This window comes from Rhincodon typus, chromosome 15 (genome assembly GCF_021869965.1).
Source record: "Rhincodon typus isolate 14 chromosome 15, sRhiTyp1.1, whole genome shotgun sequence".
Taxonomy (NCBI): Eukaryota; Metazoa; Chordata; class Chondrichthyes; order Orectolobiformes; family Rhincodontidae; genus Rhincodon; species Rhincodon typus.
In genome coordinates, this window is record NC_063346.1 from 25,200,445 (window position 1) to 25,215,676 (window position 15,232).

Here is a 15,232-nt window from a genome sequence, read left to right on the forward strand (position 1 = left end):
GAAAGTGTGAAGTCGTACACTTTGGTTGCAAGAAGAGAGGAGTAGACTGTTTTCTAAATTGGCAAAGTTTCGGAAGTCTGAAGCACTAAGGGACTTGGGAGTCCTAGTTCAGGATTCTCTTAAGATTAACATGAAGGTTCACTTGGCAGTTGGGAAGGCAGATGCAATATTAGCATTTATTTAGAGAGGGCTAGAATACAAGAGATGTACTGCTGAGGCTGTATATGGCTCTGGTCAGACCACAAGTGGAATATTGTGAGCAGTTTTGGGCCCCGTATCTCTAAGGAAGGATGCACTGGTGTTGGAGGGGTTCCAGAGGACCTATACAAGAATCATCTCATGGATGATGGGCTTGTCACTGAGGATACTGAGTCTGTACTGAATGGAGTTTAGAGGATGAGGGGGTATCTGATTGAAACTTACAGAATATTGAGATACCTGGATACAATGGATGTGGAGAAGATATTTCCACTAGTAGGAGAGACTAGAACCCAAGGGCACAGCCTCAGAACAAAGGGATGACTCTTTAGAACTGAAATGAGGAGGAATTTCTTTAGCTAGAGGGTGGTGAATCTGTGAAACTCATTGCCTCAGAAGGCTGTGGGGCTCAAATCATTCACTGTACTTAAGACAGAGATAGGTGCTTGATTGTAAAGGGCTCAAGGGTTACAGGGAGAAGGCAGGAGAATGGGGTTGAGAAACATATTGGCCATGATCAAATGGTGGAGCAGACCCAATGAGCCTAATGGCCTAATTCTGCTGCTGTGTCTTATGCTCTTATACTTTTATTTCATTAATGTAAATGTGTTAAATGCGATTGAGGCATTGTGATTTTTCTCCCCTGTAGGTGAGTGTAGAGGTCACCACAGAGCATCCCTTCTTTGTATTTGGTCAGGGTTGGTCCTCTTGTAACCCAGAACGTACTGCACACATCTTTGGACTTTCATGTCAAAGACTCACGGTGGGTAATGTCTGTGTATCACTTGGCGTCCAAACATCTGGCAGGAGCTCTACTCAGCCAGCTTCATCTCCAGTCAATACTATTTCAGTTCATGATTCAAGGACTGTGGGAACATCTGAAATTGTCTTAGCTCCTCCAGAAGTCGCAATCCATATAAATAGAAACTCTGAGGTTAAGAACCATTCAAAAGACTCAGTCATGCAATGTTTGCATACAGGCTCTGACAGCAATCCCAGCCGACTGAATTATCAACATCGTTGGGCCACTCCGGATTTCCAAAGAGATGGTTTTCAATCAGAGGAGGCAAAAATTTCCTCCCGGCCTTCCTTCATACCACAGGAAGTTAAACTTTCAATTGAGGGACGTTCAAACGCTGGGAAATAATTGGATGAACTCTGCGGGAGTATAAATTAAGACAGTTTCACACCTGCTATGACAGCCTTATGCCAGTTATAGTAATGCATTGATTGAAATATGCTTTGATAGTTTTCATCATGCATTTGCAGCACAGAAGAGATAGGATCTTCCATTGGAACATTAATGGGAATGTGTGACAGGACAGATTTTTCTTAAATATTAAATGAAAGTGCTACTAACCATACAAGGCTCATATTTTACACGAATATTTGTGTTTCTGATATTGAAAACATTTTCTGACTTCAGATATAATCTGGTATTCTCTATTTTGTCCCTGTGCAATGGTGGTTATGTCTGAGGGTTGGCAAAGTTATCATGAAGAATGAAAAGGTTGAACTGTTGAGGACCCAACAGTAAAATGCTATATGTTGTTTTTGAAGTAGATTATATATGACAAATTAATGATCATTTTACAATCAGCAACCTAAGTTTTAACTATTCTCAACAAAGGAAATTTTAAAGTAAATTAAATGTTAAATTGATAGTGGGCAACTTCAGGGTGGACTATTTTACAGGGGATTTCATTTGCAAAGCAAAAAATGTAATTTTGATATGTGAGGAAATTACAAAAATTAGAAATTGAAGAAAGCCCACAAGGGTGCTGCCTGGTAGCATTCAGGCGGAAAAGTATGCACATTCTTCGGAAATAATTTGCAAAGGTTCGTTGATTCACAGGAGATCTCGGCTTCTTTGTGTTGCCTCAATTTTCATAGAAACTGAACTCAAAACATTTATCCCTTTCAGATATAGCACTAACTTTGTAACTAACAGGACTTGCCGGTTTTAAATCCACAAAGACTCTTTCATATTGTCCTTAGTGAACTATGCATATCCCAGACACTAAATGACTGAACAAAACATTTAACAAACATAGCCCAGTTTCTTATTAATGTCCAATGGACAGATCCTTACTCTCACTAAAGAGTAAATTGACCTATGTAAGCTGGATTTAACACATGGTCAAATGATACATTGATTTTCTTAACCTGGGTTTAAAATTTTAAGATATTTAAAATAATGTAAGTGTTTATGATACAATTAACATAATCGAAAGGGTAATTCAATTTTCCTTTTTATGCTTTAAGAGCATTGTTTTGTAACCTTCAAAGAGGATCAAGTACTTTATAGCACTGAGTTCCGGTGTTTTAAGGTTTTTGTTTTTTTCTTAGCAAGATTAAGTTAGGTAAACAGCCTAAACAGATTAGCTATGAAAGGTTTAGGTACTCTGGTGTGACAGTGAGAGAACTGGCACACTCTGTACCAAGTTACTGATGCTTGAAATTACCCCATCTAAGTCTTATGACGGTAGAGGTATCATCTTAAGATGTCCTGTGGTGGTGAACAAGAGCTTTCAAATTAGTACAATTCCAAAGGGCACACACGTAAATTAGACTTACCTTTATTAACTTTTAATTTTCTTTGCACTTTCTTATTTTTGCAAGATTCCATTTAATATTTAAAATCTGCTTGAGATGCAACAGTGATTTAATTAATTACTTTAAACAGAAATGGGAAACAAAACTTCAGTTAAACTTGTGAAAATGGATTGGCTGTTTAAAGTAATGAAAAGCAATTTGATGTTTCTGTATTAGTGGCGGTTCATGTGTAGGCAAAAAAAGTCTGATGGAATTGCATCCACTGTTGGCCTCATTGATATATGTAGTTAGATTGAAGTTACTTGAGCAAAAGATTAATTAGGCTGTACAGAAGTGTGCTTTTGGTATGCTACTCTCTTTACAGTGTGGTGCTCAAGTTCTGTGCATGCATTTTTGCTTTCTTAAAGTTTAACTTGTGTCCTAGTTTCGATTCATTTTTAAAATCCAAATTTGTCACAATTTTTGAAATAATTCTGTTGAACTGTGTGGTTCAAATCTTCTTGCAATGGACATGTCAGATTTATAGAGATATACTGCAGTGACCATTTTATTGCATTTGCTACTGCTCTTCAAAAGTTAATGTGTTCATGAAAGTAAAGTAGAAAGTTGCAATAATCAACAGTATAATTTAAAAAAAAAAGATGGATAAAGAGAAAACTAGGCAAAGATAAAGAATGCCTGAGGGATTCCAGTGTCTGTTTCTGAGAATAGTTGGTGCATTATTCTGAAGTGTGGTTTTATTCACTTGGTGACTAGGGACCCTAGTGCCATATCATTAATTACACAAAGATGATGTGGGAAGAATGTTAGAATTAAAATTTAGTGTATGTTGTATTATCAACTAGCACTCTTAAATTATTATGGTGCTTATTTCATATAGGTTTATTAACTAAATCAGAAGTTACACGACACCATGTTATAGTCCAACAGGTTTATTGAAATCACAAGCTTTTGGAGCACTGCTCCACCTGATGAAGAAGCAGCACTCTGAAAGCTTATGATTTCAGATAAATCTGTTGGACTATAACCTGGCATTGTGTGACTTCTGACCTTGTCCACCCCAGTCCAATACTGGCACCTCCACATCAGGTTTATTAACTAGATTACCCAACATACTTTTTGGTATTGCTGTGCATACCCATCATCTTTTGTCATGTAATTAGTTGTATCAATGCACTTTGACAGTTTAAACAGAAGCAAATCAAGTAACATCAAGTTATCTGAAATTACCAAAACTAAAACAAGCAACTTTTCATAACGTAATATGCAATTAATGAAACAGAATTTTAAAAATGTAATATTGAGAAATCTATGCACAACATGCTTCATGTTAGTTGATTAAATGTGATTCTTCTACTCATCTTGTGAAACTATGGGTATATTTGAGCAGTACTATTAGAAACACAATGTGTTTAATCACTACCGGACAGGACTTGCAAAGGTTCATGCACAGAGCTGTGAAAACTATCAAACTTTGCACATCTTAATGAATATACCAGAGAAGACATTTGTTTTTTAAATTAACTGTTGCATCCTCAGTAATGTGACTGTGATTTTCTTTTCCCCCAGTTATCCAAGGTTAAATTACATTGCAGCATAACCTGAAACAAAGCATTTAGCAACTTAAAAACAAAACTTTTCTTAAGGCATTTTCTTGGGTGAAAGGCTGTATTCTTGTGCCAAAAAGCATCTTTAAATCCAAGGCTTGGCACATTTACTAGTACACTGGTAATACCTAGATTGAAACTAATTTAGTCACCTGGGAATGAATGCCCATTGTCAACTGTGGTATTTGGAATCTCTTTTGAAAAATGTCTATCATTAGTGTTGTCACTGGAAGTCAATGACTGCCCAGATCATGCAGTATTTATACCTTAAAACACATTTACAGTTTATTTGGGAGTTGCACTTGCTAAGAACTGACATGGGGAGGATAAAAGGGAACTTTAAAGGTTCAGGAATTATACCAAAGTTCAAAGGTTTTTTTAGCAGGCTGTTCTGGGTCTACAAAGGTTAAAAGACCTTTACTTGTGTAAAATAGCATTGGGTCCAAAAGTACAAACCTGAGCTATAGCCAAATCCCACAGTACAAATACTCTAATCTCTGGACTAGAAATTGCATTGCTTATAATTCTTACCTGCAGTAACTGCAGCTTTAATACTTTTTCTTTAGAAACTGTATCAGCCATTAGTAATTTAGAACATTGATTGTTAAAATCAATTTGTGTTACATCACAGATTGCGAAATCCCATATCAACTTAGTTGCATTATCGTCATGATTCCTACCATATAGATTTTTCAAATCCTTTGGGCCCTATCCAATAAGATGCATTCTAAACAAGATATGAATGGACTTTAATTTGTTTTGCGATGTGTTACCTGGTGTGATACATTTTTGTGCAGGATTACCTAATGTCTCTTCTACATTTATAAGAACATTTGAAGAGATGGACAGAAAGTTCTTTTCTACCAGAACATTTTCAAATTCACAAAATTGCCAATAGAAATAGAAATGATAAGTTTTACCTGCTAATAACATTATTTGTTGGTTGCATAATATATTTTAATGTTACTTTAACAAATGTTAGTATTATATATTTGTGCTATAGGAAGTTTTTATGCATGAAAGTTTCCTTTCAGACTACTTGATCAAAAAAATCCAACTTAGACACAAGTAGGAAATCTTTCCTCTGTTTGTGTCGGTCTGTCAGCATGGTCAGTATTCATGTTTAAAGTTGACAATATCCTTTTTGAAACGCCGAACTTGGCTGAATTTGAAAACTACCCACATAAAAGTCTGTAGTGTTTTCTGACATTTACAACAAATTCTTTGTAGTTTAAATGTTCAAAACTATGTACATTATGTATATCTGTATAACAAGAAAGTTTATTCAAAGTGCTAAAATAAGATTTTTAAAACTAGACATCTGTTTGCTAATACACCTTGCCAAATTTTTTTTTAACCTGTGTGAAGAATATAAAGGTAACACTAATTACTGTTTTATTTGTTTAAGATTTCATAAATGGATACTGACAGGTTTAATTTTTGTACATTTTAATTAGTCTGTGCAGGTCAACACAAGTGAAGATTGTCTTTAAAACCTACAGAACTAAAATATTAGCTTAAAATATATTTTAATGTTAGTCAACATATACTCTGTACAAAATCAAAGACAGAAGACTATGGTTCAACAGATGGCTACTGTTTCAATAATCTATAGGGTTAGCACTAGAGGATTTAATGCTATTTTAAACATTTTAAAATAGTGCAATTTTTCATAGCTGGTTTCCTGGAATGTGATTGCTGAGACAATATGTATTGTTAAATGATATATCAGATCCTGGAATGGGGGAGAAAGAAAGAAAGAAAGAAGTATTTCCTGTTTGTTTCAAAAGCTGGGTTTTTTGAAGTTGATCAGTAGCCTTCGTAATTGGCATTTATTTCTGGAAAACAAATTCACCCACAGCCCAGGACAAGGAGGCTGCTGAGATTCCCTCTACCTGATGGCTGTTAACTCTTTAAATACTGAATCCCATTTGCAGCTTTTAAGATTTGCACATTTTTTAATTTTATTTTATGAGATTTGCAGTAATTATTATTTTTAACACTGTGGAGTTCGTAATTATGTTCACACTATTCTTGGACTATTATTTTCAAATAAAGCCCTTGCAATTACACCAAAGTTTTTGATAATTGAAATAAAAACAAAGTACTAGAAATTCTCAGCAAGTCAGGCAGCAGCTTCTTCGTCTTGTTAACCTTTGGTCAAAATGTTAACTCTCTTTGTATCTCCAGAGGTTCTGTCTGACCTTCTGAGTATTTACAGCATTTTCTGTTCTTATTTCAGATTTCCAGCATCCACTGATTTATTTGGTTTTGCATTCAGTAAATTAGGTTCCTCAGCATAACCTGTGGCAGACATGGATTCAGGCTACAGAATTGACCATCATGCCATTTCAGATTGTTGTCTACATTTGATGAATTTAAACTCTCTCTCATTAGTTGTAGGATTTGATCAATACCCGTCAAAATTGGTACCGAAATTTCAAATGCTCGTTGATGCAGCACATGTATACCAAGACATTCCTTCTTTTCATTGTGTTTTTGAATATTATAGGAATTGGTTTAATGTACATTAACCTACAGTTGCTACATGGGGAAAATGGTACAAATGCAGGATCCTATTAATTTTAGATAGGTGTGACATTTGGTAATCATTTTATGGATTGCAAATGTCACTATAAAAATTTGAACGTTTTGATCTGTTCCAAAGCTTGAAAATGATTCTTTTGTGTTGGCTTATCCTAAAATCAATACTTAAATTCAAAATATTTATCATGCTGGTGAAGTACGTTTTTACTAAATTTGCTGACATAACAGTGATTATCTTTATAAACTACAGAGCTTTATCTGTAGAAGTGGTCATCGTAAAAGTTTTGCATGGGCCAACAAAAGACTCAGGATTGCTTTTATTGCTTTTAGTTCAATGGGTATTGGTCATCTTCTAAGTGTTAGAATTACTGCATTCCTATCAGAGTCCTTGAAAGCATTAATCTATATCTTGGTGTGTTTTTGTAACCATTTTTTCTAAAAAAAAATTAAAGTTTTAGATTTGTATATTTGTATTTTTGTGGCCTTTTATGCTGTTTAATGTTGATTTTGTGTACTGCAAAAGAAAATGTATTTTTATTGTCAAGCCTAACTACTTATGTATGATTGCATTAATTTGTTGGTATGTAAACACTGCATAATATAAACTCTACATTTTACTTTTGTCTTGGAAGTTATTGAAAGGGTTCATTAACTGCTCAAAGTCATTGGGTATGCCATTAATCCCATTTAATCTTTCAGCTCAATTTTTCTCTTTGTTCTAATCATCATCTGCAACATGAGGGTGAAACAACTCACTGTTTTCTTTTGCATTGAGCACCTTTTTTTTCTCTAATCGGTTACTTTCTAACTTGCCGCAACATGTTGTACTAAACTTTTTTGCTAAACCATTGTGCTAAATTATTTCTTAAAGAAACAGCCCCATGATGGTCTGTCACTGATTGCACTAGAAAGCACAAATATTGCTGTTATCACAAATTGCATGTGTTTATTTATATTTTATCTAGACAAGCCTTAAATCCACATATTTCAGAAGTACATGTCCAATATGTCCAATAAGTCCATCTCTGATAAATAATTTTATTTCAATACTAGTATAAGATGGTGCATAGTGAGAAAAAGGGAACAAATGTTATTGAGGGCATGTGGAGAGAGGTCAGTGAGAGAGATACCCGCTCTCAGTTATTCATGTGGAAGAGCAGACAGAGCTGCGCTGTTAGGGTGGGGCAAGTAGAGAGAGAAATGTAAGAAATTGTGAAAAGCAGAAGTCGAGAATTGGACAGTACCCATTTGAGAGAGGGGTCCACTTGTTGATGAGGAATTTGGAAAAGGGACAACTGGGAAATTATTGTTATTGACTAATTCTGCCATTTCTTAGCAACTAGTTTGTAGTAAAGAAGTGAAAACAGGAATTGCAAAAGTGAAAATCTTGTGTGAAAGAAGTTGTCATTCAGTCCTTACCAAGCTTCAGAATTTTTGGGGGAATTTGAACTCCCAGAAACCATTGAGTGATTTTGGCTCAAATGGGATCTTAAATGTACAAAATCTCAAACACAAACTGAAACCATCTTTCAAGCTATCCACTTGTTGGTTTAATGAGGCCAGTACAGGGCTCTGGGCAATGTACCAGAAGGTATATTTAAACATTTTGAGGATATGTGCAATGCCTCTTCCAGCTTTAATATTTGCAATATTACAACCACAAATGTTGCCTTGGGAAGTCTGGTAAATAAAGAGAGCTAAATGCTGCTATGTCAGAAAAGTGGGTGCTTTTATGCCATTTCTTGTGAGCCTGAGGCAGGAGGAGTTCTCCCAGCAATTCCCCAACCAAACCTGTAACCACCAGGCTGTCAGTCATGCTACCTTCGAGAAGGGAACATGTTCAAATAAAAAAGAACGTGAGTAGTTTTTAAGAGTAACAATACCAGTGTACCAGAATTCCTTAACTGGAAGTCGTGCTCCACTAAATATGGGGTCTCATGCTTCCACATGGATGTTACTTCAAGGAACTCTCAAAGGGCATTTACAACATAGTGATTTTGTTTCATTTTGGTACTGAAGCTATTATGTGAAAGCAGCCTGAATCTGTATTTGGTCCCTGACACAAAGAAAATTGAGAGAATAGCTTGATACCTTCTGCAGAAATTATGCAGCTCATGTCAATGTTTTTGTTTGCTTCATCCTTGTGATGTGATCCTGATAAATTGTGACCAATTCAGTACTTGAGTCTTAGCAATATTCAACGTGTTCACAGATAAGGAAAATATTTTAGTTTAGGCAATTATTTTGGAAACCCTTAGAGCACTAAAAGTGAAGTAGTGTTTGTCAGAAATAACAGCAAAATGCAAAGTAGATATGTTTGCAGTTTTCGTATTTTCGATTTGGATTCTACAATGTTCAAAGTGCAATTTCAGCTATTAAAAAAATGAGCTTAACGGACAATGTAGCACATGCAGTGAAAGTAAAAGAAGCATGTTAAATATACAGTCCAGAATGTAACAGTGTGGATAAAAAGTCATTAATGAACTTAAACATTAGAAACACAGCAACTCAGTGTTTTGGGAGAGAATAATGAATGCAATATTTTATTTTTAAAATTTATTTGTCGCATCATTTTTAAAAAGCTACAGTGCCCTCCTGTGGACTAACTCAGATTGATAAAATTAGTCATTTAGTCATACAGAACTTGACCGTTGTTGAAAAAAGACACTTCTTCAAAGCCTTTTTTCTTGCACTCACCCAAACAATTTGTGAGGACACCAATTTAAAGGGAAAATTAATATCTATTCTGTTATGAGAAGAGAATGCTGAGGTTGACCATATGATTGGCAAAGGTGCTGCTATGGAAAGTGCACCAGTTCATGATGACTGATTGAGTTAACTGCCAGGATTTGTTTAAATTTTAAGCCAAGCAGCTTGACTTAGTGAACGCATTGCCCTGCCAAATTAATCATTGATTTACTGTCAGCTGTTTTGTTGAGTTGAAACAGGTGCAGTGCATGTATATGTTTTTTCTGGCAAAGAACAGTCCCCTACTATTGAATTATGTAGCTTCTACTACACACATGCATTACATTGTGAGCCTAACTGACAATCCTAAATTGGCTGTCAGCATAATTCTTCAAGCATTTAAGTTTATACAGCAAATATTATCCAATTGCAAATTCACATCCAACATTAGACACTGGTGCAAATTTTCCAAGTGTGGGCTGTTGGATATGGTCAGTACCTTACTTGTGAACAACCGAAGGGATGTACAATTTGATACAGTCTGCCAGGCTTTGGCGTGTACAGCCTACATACCTGGCAACATACTGGTACCGACATTCATATGCCACATGACTCATTTCTACCATCAGGAATATATCCTATTAGCTTGATGGGAGCAAGTTGTTGCCACTGCATGGTGAACAAATGGCGTGGGCCCATTTACAAAGTTCCCAAGAGTTTAATCGTATAGTACCTGGGATTGAAGTGTGTAAAATGACCAGTGATGGTAGATTTTGCCATGAAAGGCTAACTAGTTGACTATTCCATTTCAGACTTAAATTTGAGCACAGGATGGAACCCATTAGACATGCAAGGAAATTCTTATGTGTAGCTGTGCATTCAAGTATAGCAAAATTATCATCTACGTATTGAAAAATATGCATTGTAGGTGTTCTTCTGTTGAAGAAGTATTTTTTATGTAATCCAAGAAAGATGTTTCAAGAGTTGGAGCTACATGGAGCTCCATGACAATGTCATCTATTTTGGGCATACATGGTGGCCAGTCTATTTCAGATTGCCCTGGATAGGTAACATATCTCAAAGTTTGACTAACAGGTGAAACTAGCTGTTTAACGCTGCATGAATGCAGTAGCAACATCAGTGGTGTTTGCCATTAAGACGATACTGCTGTCAAGCCAAAATGATGTCCTGTAAATTGGACATGTTTTAGTGCTAGTTTCGTGCCAGCTATCTAGGTTGTACAGTCCAAGACCGATGGATCCTACCAAACAGCATAGCCCTTTGGCTGATTGCAACAAGCAATGTACTGACCATACCTAACCAGCACATGCTTGCAAAATTTGCCATATAGTGACCATTATTACATGTGATGCTGCAATTTGACAACATTTGCTGGATAAATCGGAGTGTACAAAATATTACACTGACAACCAGTTTTGATGGTTAGTCAGGCTCGCAGTGTAGCGTACGTGTGTGCCCTGGAAGCTACACATATTTATAAACTAGTCCCTGTTCGTTATAGTTGCAACATTTACATGTACTGCAATATTTCAACTCAAACAAAACAGGTGATAGACATTTGATGGTTCATTTCTCAGGGCAATGCCTTGGCCAAAACAAGGTCAAATTGTCTGGTTTAGTATTTAAACAATGCCTGGCAGTTTTCGAAGCAGAGAAAATATGAACAGGAATAGGCTATTCAGCCTAATTATGTCATCTGTCTAGATGCCATGCTCCTGCTCTGTCACCGTGCCGCCTTGACACCTTTAGCTTCATTAGTCTATTCCTTAAATATATTCAGTAACTTTGCCTTCACGCCTTTCTGTAGTAGAGAATCCCAAAGGTTCACTGCCCTTTGATTGAAGAGATTTCTCCTCCAAGAACCATAGAAATGATACAGCACAGAACGGGGCCACTTGGCCCATCTTCTCAATGCCAACCCAAAGACACATTCCATTTCTAATTGTCGCTTTGCCCACCGCTGACATTGCTCCACCCACCACCATCGCTCCATCCACCACCGATGTCGCTCCACCCACCACCTCCACAGCCAGCAGCTCCAGAGGAGACAGTAGCACCCAGCCCTGCCGGGTCTTCACCATCCCCCCCCAGACCTCCCCCTTACTGAGGACGAACGGTCAGTCCTCAGTAAAGGACTCCCCTTTGTCCCTCTCCACCCAAACATCGACGAATACAACTCACGTTTGGACATTGAACAGTTTTTCTGCCGCCTCCGCGTTTACTTCTTTAACCATGAGCCTAACCCTCCCTTTACTGATCCCTTCTCCTGCCTTCAACACACCCCCTCTTCCTGGACACCACCCCAAGGCCTCCTACCCTCCCTCGACCTCTTCATCTCTAACTGCCATTGAGACATTGATCGCCTCAAACTCTCCACCCCTCTCACCCACTCCAACCTCTCCCCCACAGAACGTGCAGCCCTCCGCTCCAATCCCAAGCTCACCATAAAACCCGCGGACAATGGAGGCGCAGTTATAGTATGGCACACTGACCTCTACATCGCCGAGGCCAGACGCCAGCTCTCTGACACCACCTCCTACCGCCCCATTGATCATGATCCCACCCCTGAGCACCAAACCATCATCTCCCAAACTATCCACAACCTCATCACCTCAGGTGACCTCCCACCCACAGCCTCTAACCTCATCATTTCCCAACCCTGCACTGCCAGTTTCTATCTCTTTCCCAAAATCCACAAACCTGACTGCCCTGGTCAGTCCATTATCTCCGCCTGCTCCTGCCCTACCAAACTTATCTCCATCTATCTCAACTGCATTTTCTCCTCCTTGGTCCAGGAACTCCCTACCTACGTCCGTGACACCACCCATGCCCTCCACCTCCTCCAAAACTTCCAATTCTCTGGTCCCCAACACCTCATCTTTACCATGGACGTCCAGTCCCTATACACCTGCATTCCCCATGGAGATGGCCGAAAGGGCCTCCGCTTAGTCCCCCTCCACTGACACCCTCATCCGCTTAGCTGAACTCGTCCTCACCCTCAACAACTTCTCTTTCAATTCCTCCCACTTCCTACAGACAGAAGGGTGGCCATGGGTACCCGCATGGGCCCAAGCTATGCCTGCCTCTTTGTAGGATACGTGGAACAATCCCTCTTCCAAAGCTACACTGGCCCTATCCCCCACCTCTTCCTCTGTTATATCGATGACTGTATCGGTGCTGCCTTGTGCTCCCATGAGGAGCTCGAACAGTTCATCCACTTCACTAACACCTTCCACCCCAACCTCAAGTTCACCTGGACCATCTCCAATACCTCTCTCTCCTTCATGGACCTCTCCGTCTCCATCTCTGGCAACCACCTAGAAACCGATATCCATTTCAAGCCTACCGACTCCCACAGCAACCTAGAATACACCTCCTCCCACCCACCTTCCTGCAAAAATGCCATCCCCTATTCCCCATTCCTTTGCCTCTCCCACATCTGCTCCCGAGATGAGGCATTCCACTCCTGGAAATCCCAGATGTCCTCATTTTTCAAGGACCGCAACTTCCCCTCCACAGTGGTCGAAAATGCCCTCGGCCATGTCTCTCGCATTTCCCGCAACTCATCCCTCACACCCCCTCCCTGCAATAACAACCAAAACAGAATCCCCTTCGTCCTCACGTACCATCCCACCACCCTCCAAATCCAACGCATCATCCTCCGAAACTTCTGCCATCTGCAATCTGACCCCACTACCAAAGACATTTTTTCCTCCCCACCCTTATCTGCTTTCCAGAGGGACCACTCTCTCCGTGACTCCCTTGTCTGGTCCACACTCCCCTCCAGCCCCACCACACCCGGCACTTTTCCCTGCAACCGCAGGAAGTGCTACACCTGCCCCTACACCTCCCCCCTCACCCCCATCCCAGGCCCTAAGAAGACCTTCCACATCAAACAGATGTTCACCTTCACATCTGCTAATGGGTATACTGTACCTGCTGTTCCCGTTGTGGCCTCCTCTACATCGGGGAAACCAAGTGGAGGCTTGGGGACCGCTTTGCGGAACACCTACGCTCGGTTCACAACAAACAACTGCACCTCCCAGTCGCAAACCATTTCAACTCCCCTTCCCATTCCACAGACTACATGTCCATCCTGGGCCTCCTGCATTGCCACAATGATGCCACCCGAAAGCTGCAGGAACAGCATCTCATATTTCGCTTGGGAACCCTGCAGCCCAAGGGTATCAATGTGGACTTCACAAGCTTCAAAATCTCCCCTCCCCCTACCGCATCCCAAAACCAGCCCAGCTCGTCCCCGCCTCCCTAACCATTCCTCCCACCTCAAGCCCCACCCCCATCTCCTACTCACTAACCTCATCCCGCCTCCTTGACCTGTCCATCCTCCATGGACTGACCTATCCCCTCCCTAACTCCCCACCTACACTCACCTTTACTGGCTCCAACCCTGCCTCTTTGACCTGTCTGTCTCCTCTCCACCTATCTTCTCCTTTATCCATCTTCTATCCGCCTCCCCCTCTCTCCCTATTTATTTCAGAATCCCCTTCCCCTCCCTCATTTCTGTAGAAGGGTCTCGACCCGAAACGTCAGCTTTCCTGCTCCTCTGATGCTGCTTGGCCTGCTGTGTTCATCCAGCTCTACACCTTGTTATCTCAGATTTTCCAGCATCGGCAGTTCCTACTATCTCTATTTCATTTCGAATACCAACTTCCTGCACATGGCTCATAACCCTGCAGCTTACAACACTTAAGGTGCAGATCCAAGTACTTTTTGAAAGAGTTTAGGGTCTCTGCTTCCACCACCAACTCGGGCAGCAAATTCCAGGCATCCACCACGCTCTATGTAAAATCAATTTTCCTCATGTCCCTTCTAATCCTTCTGCCACTTAGCTTGAATGTATGACCCTTAGATTTTGAATTCTCTGCCAAGGGAAACAGGTTTCTCCTGTCTACTCTATCTCTACCCCTCAGAATTTTGTATACCTCAATCAGGTCACCCCTCAGCCTTCTCTGTTCCAAGGAAAACAAATCCAACCTCCCCAGCCTCTCCTTGTACATACAATTCTCCAGCCCTGGCAACATTCTACTGAATCTTCTCTGCACTCTTTCCAGAGCAATTATGTCCTTCCTGTAATATGATGACGGGAACCGCACACAATACTCCAGTTGTGGGCTCACCTGTCTGATTACCACTTTAGTCTGAAATAGTTCACTGCATATTCTGAGACTGTCATCCCTTGTTCTAGACCATCTAGATTGGGGAACATCATTCCTGCATCCAGTCTGTCAGCCTTTTCAATGAAATCCCTTCTCATTCTTCTAATCTCAAGTGAATACAGACCAAGTCAAGGTTTTTTTTTAAATCAACCTGTTCAGAGACATTCTGCCACACTTCTGCAGCAGGTGGGACTTTAACCTAAGTCTCCTTGTTGAGAGCTACAGACACTACCACTGCAACACAAAGCCCTTAACAGGCCTAGTCAACTCAAGTTCTCCTCATACAATAACCCTGTCATCACAATTTACTGTCAATCGTTAGTTAGTGCAACAGCTTCGCCAATTTGAATCCATTTGATAACTAATCGGTACTCTCCAGACAGTATAAATGTGGTTTTCTCCTTTAATTGGTATTCTTTGCACTGTCCTGATACAAAA

At 39.7% G+C, this 15,232-nt stretch overlaps 1 protein-coding gene across 10 annotated transcripts in view; it reads left to right on the top strand.

The window, feature by feature from the left end:
- Window positions 1-7,525, top strand: part of LOC109923409 (ataxin-1-like) — a 28,129-nt gene extending 20,604 nt beyond the window's left edge. For 8 of the 10 annotated variants that reach the window (XM_048605671.1, XM_048605674.1, XM_048605673.1 and 5 more), the window contains one exon: window positions 848-7,525. In XM_048605671.1, the coding sequence (XP_048461628.1) occupies window positions 848-1,345 (498 nt within the window). In that variant the 3' untranslated portion in view covers window positions 1,346-7,525. The remainder of the gene's footprint in view (window positions 1-847) is intronic. The other 2 variants (XM_048605678.1, XM_048605677.1) reach the window with 1 other exon arrangement.
- The last annotated feature ends 7,707 nt before the right edge of the window (window positions 7,526-15,232 follow it).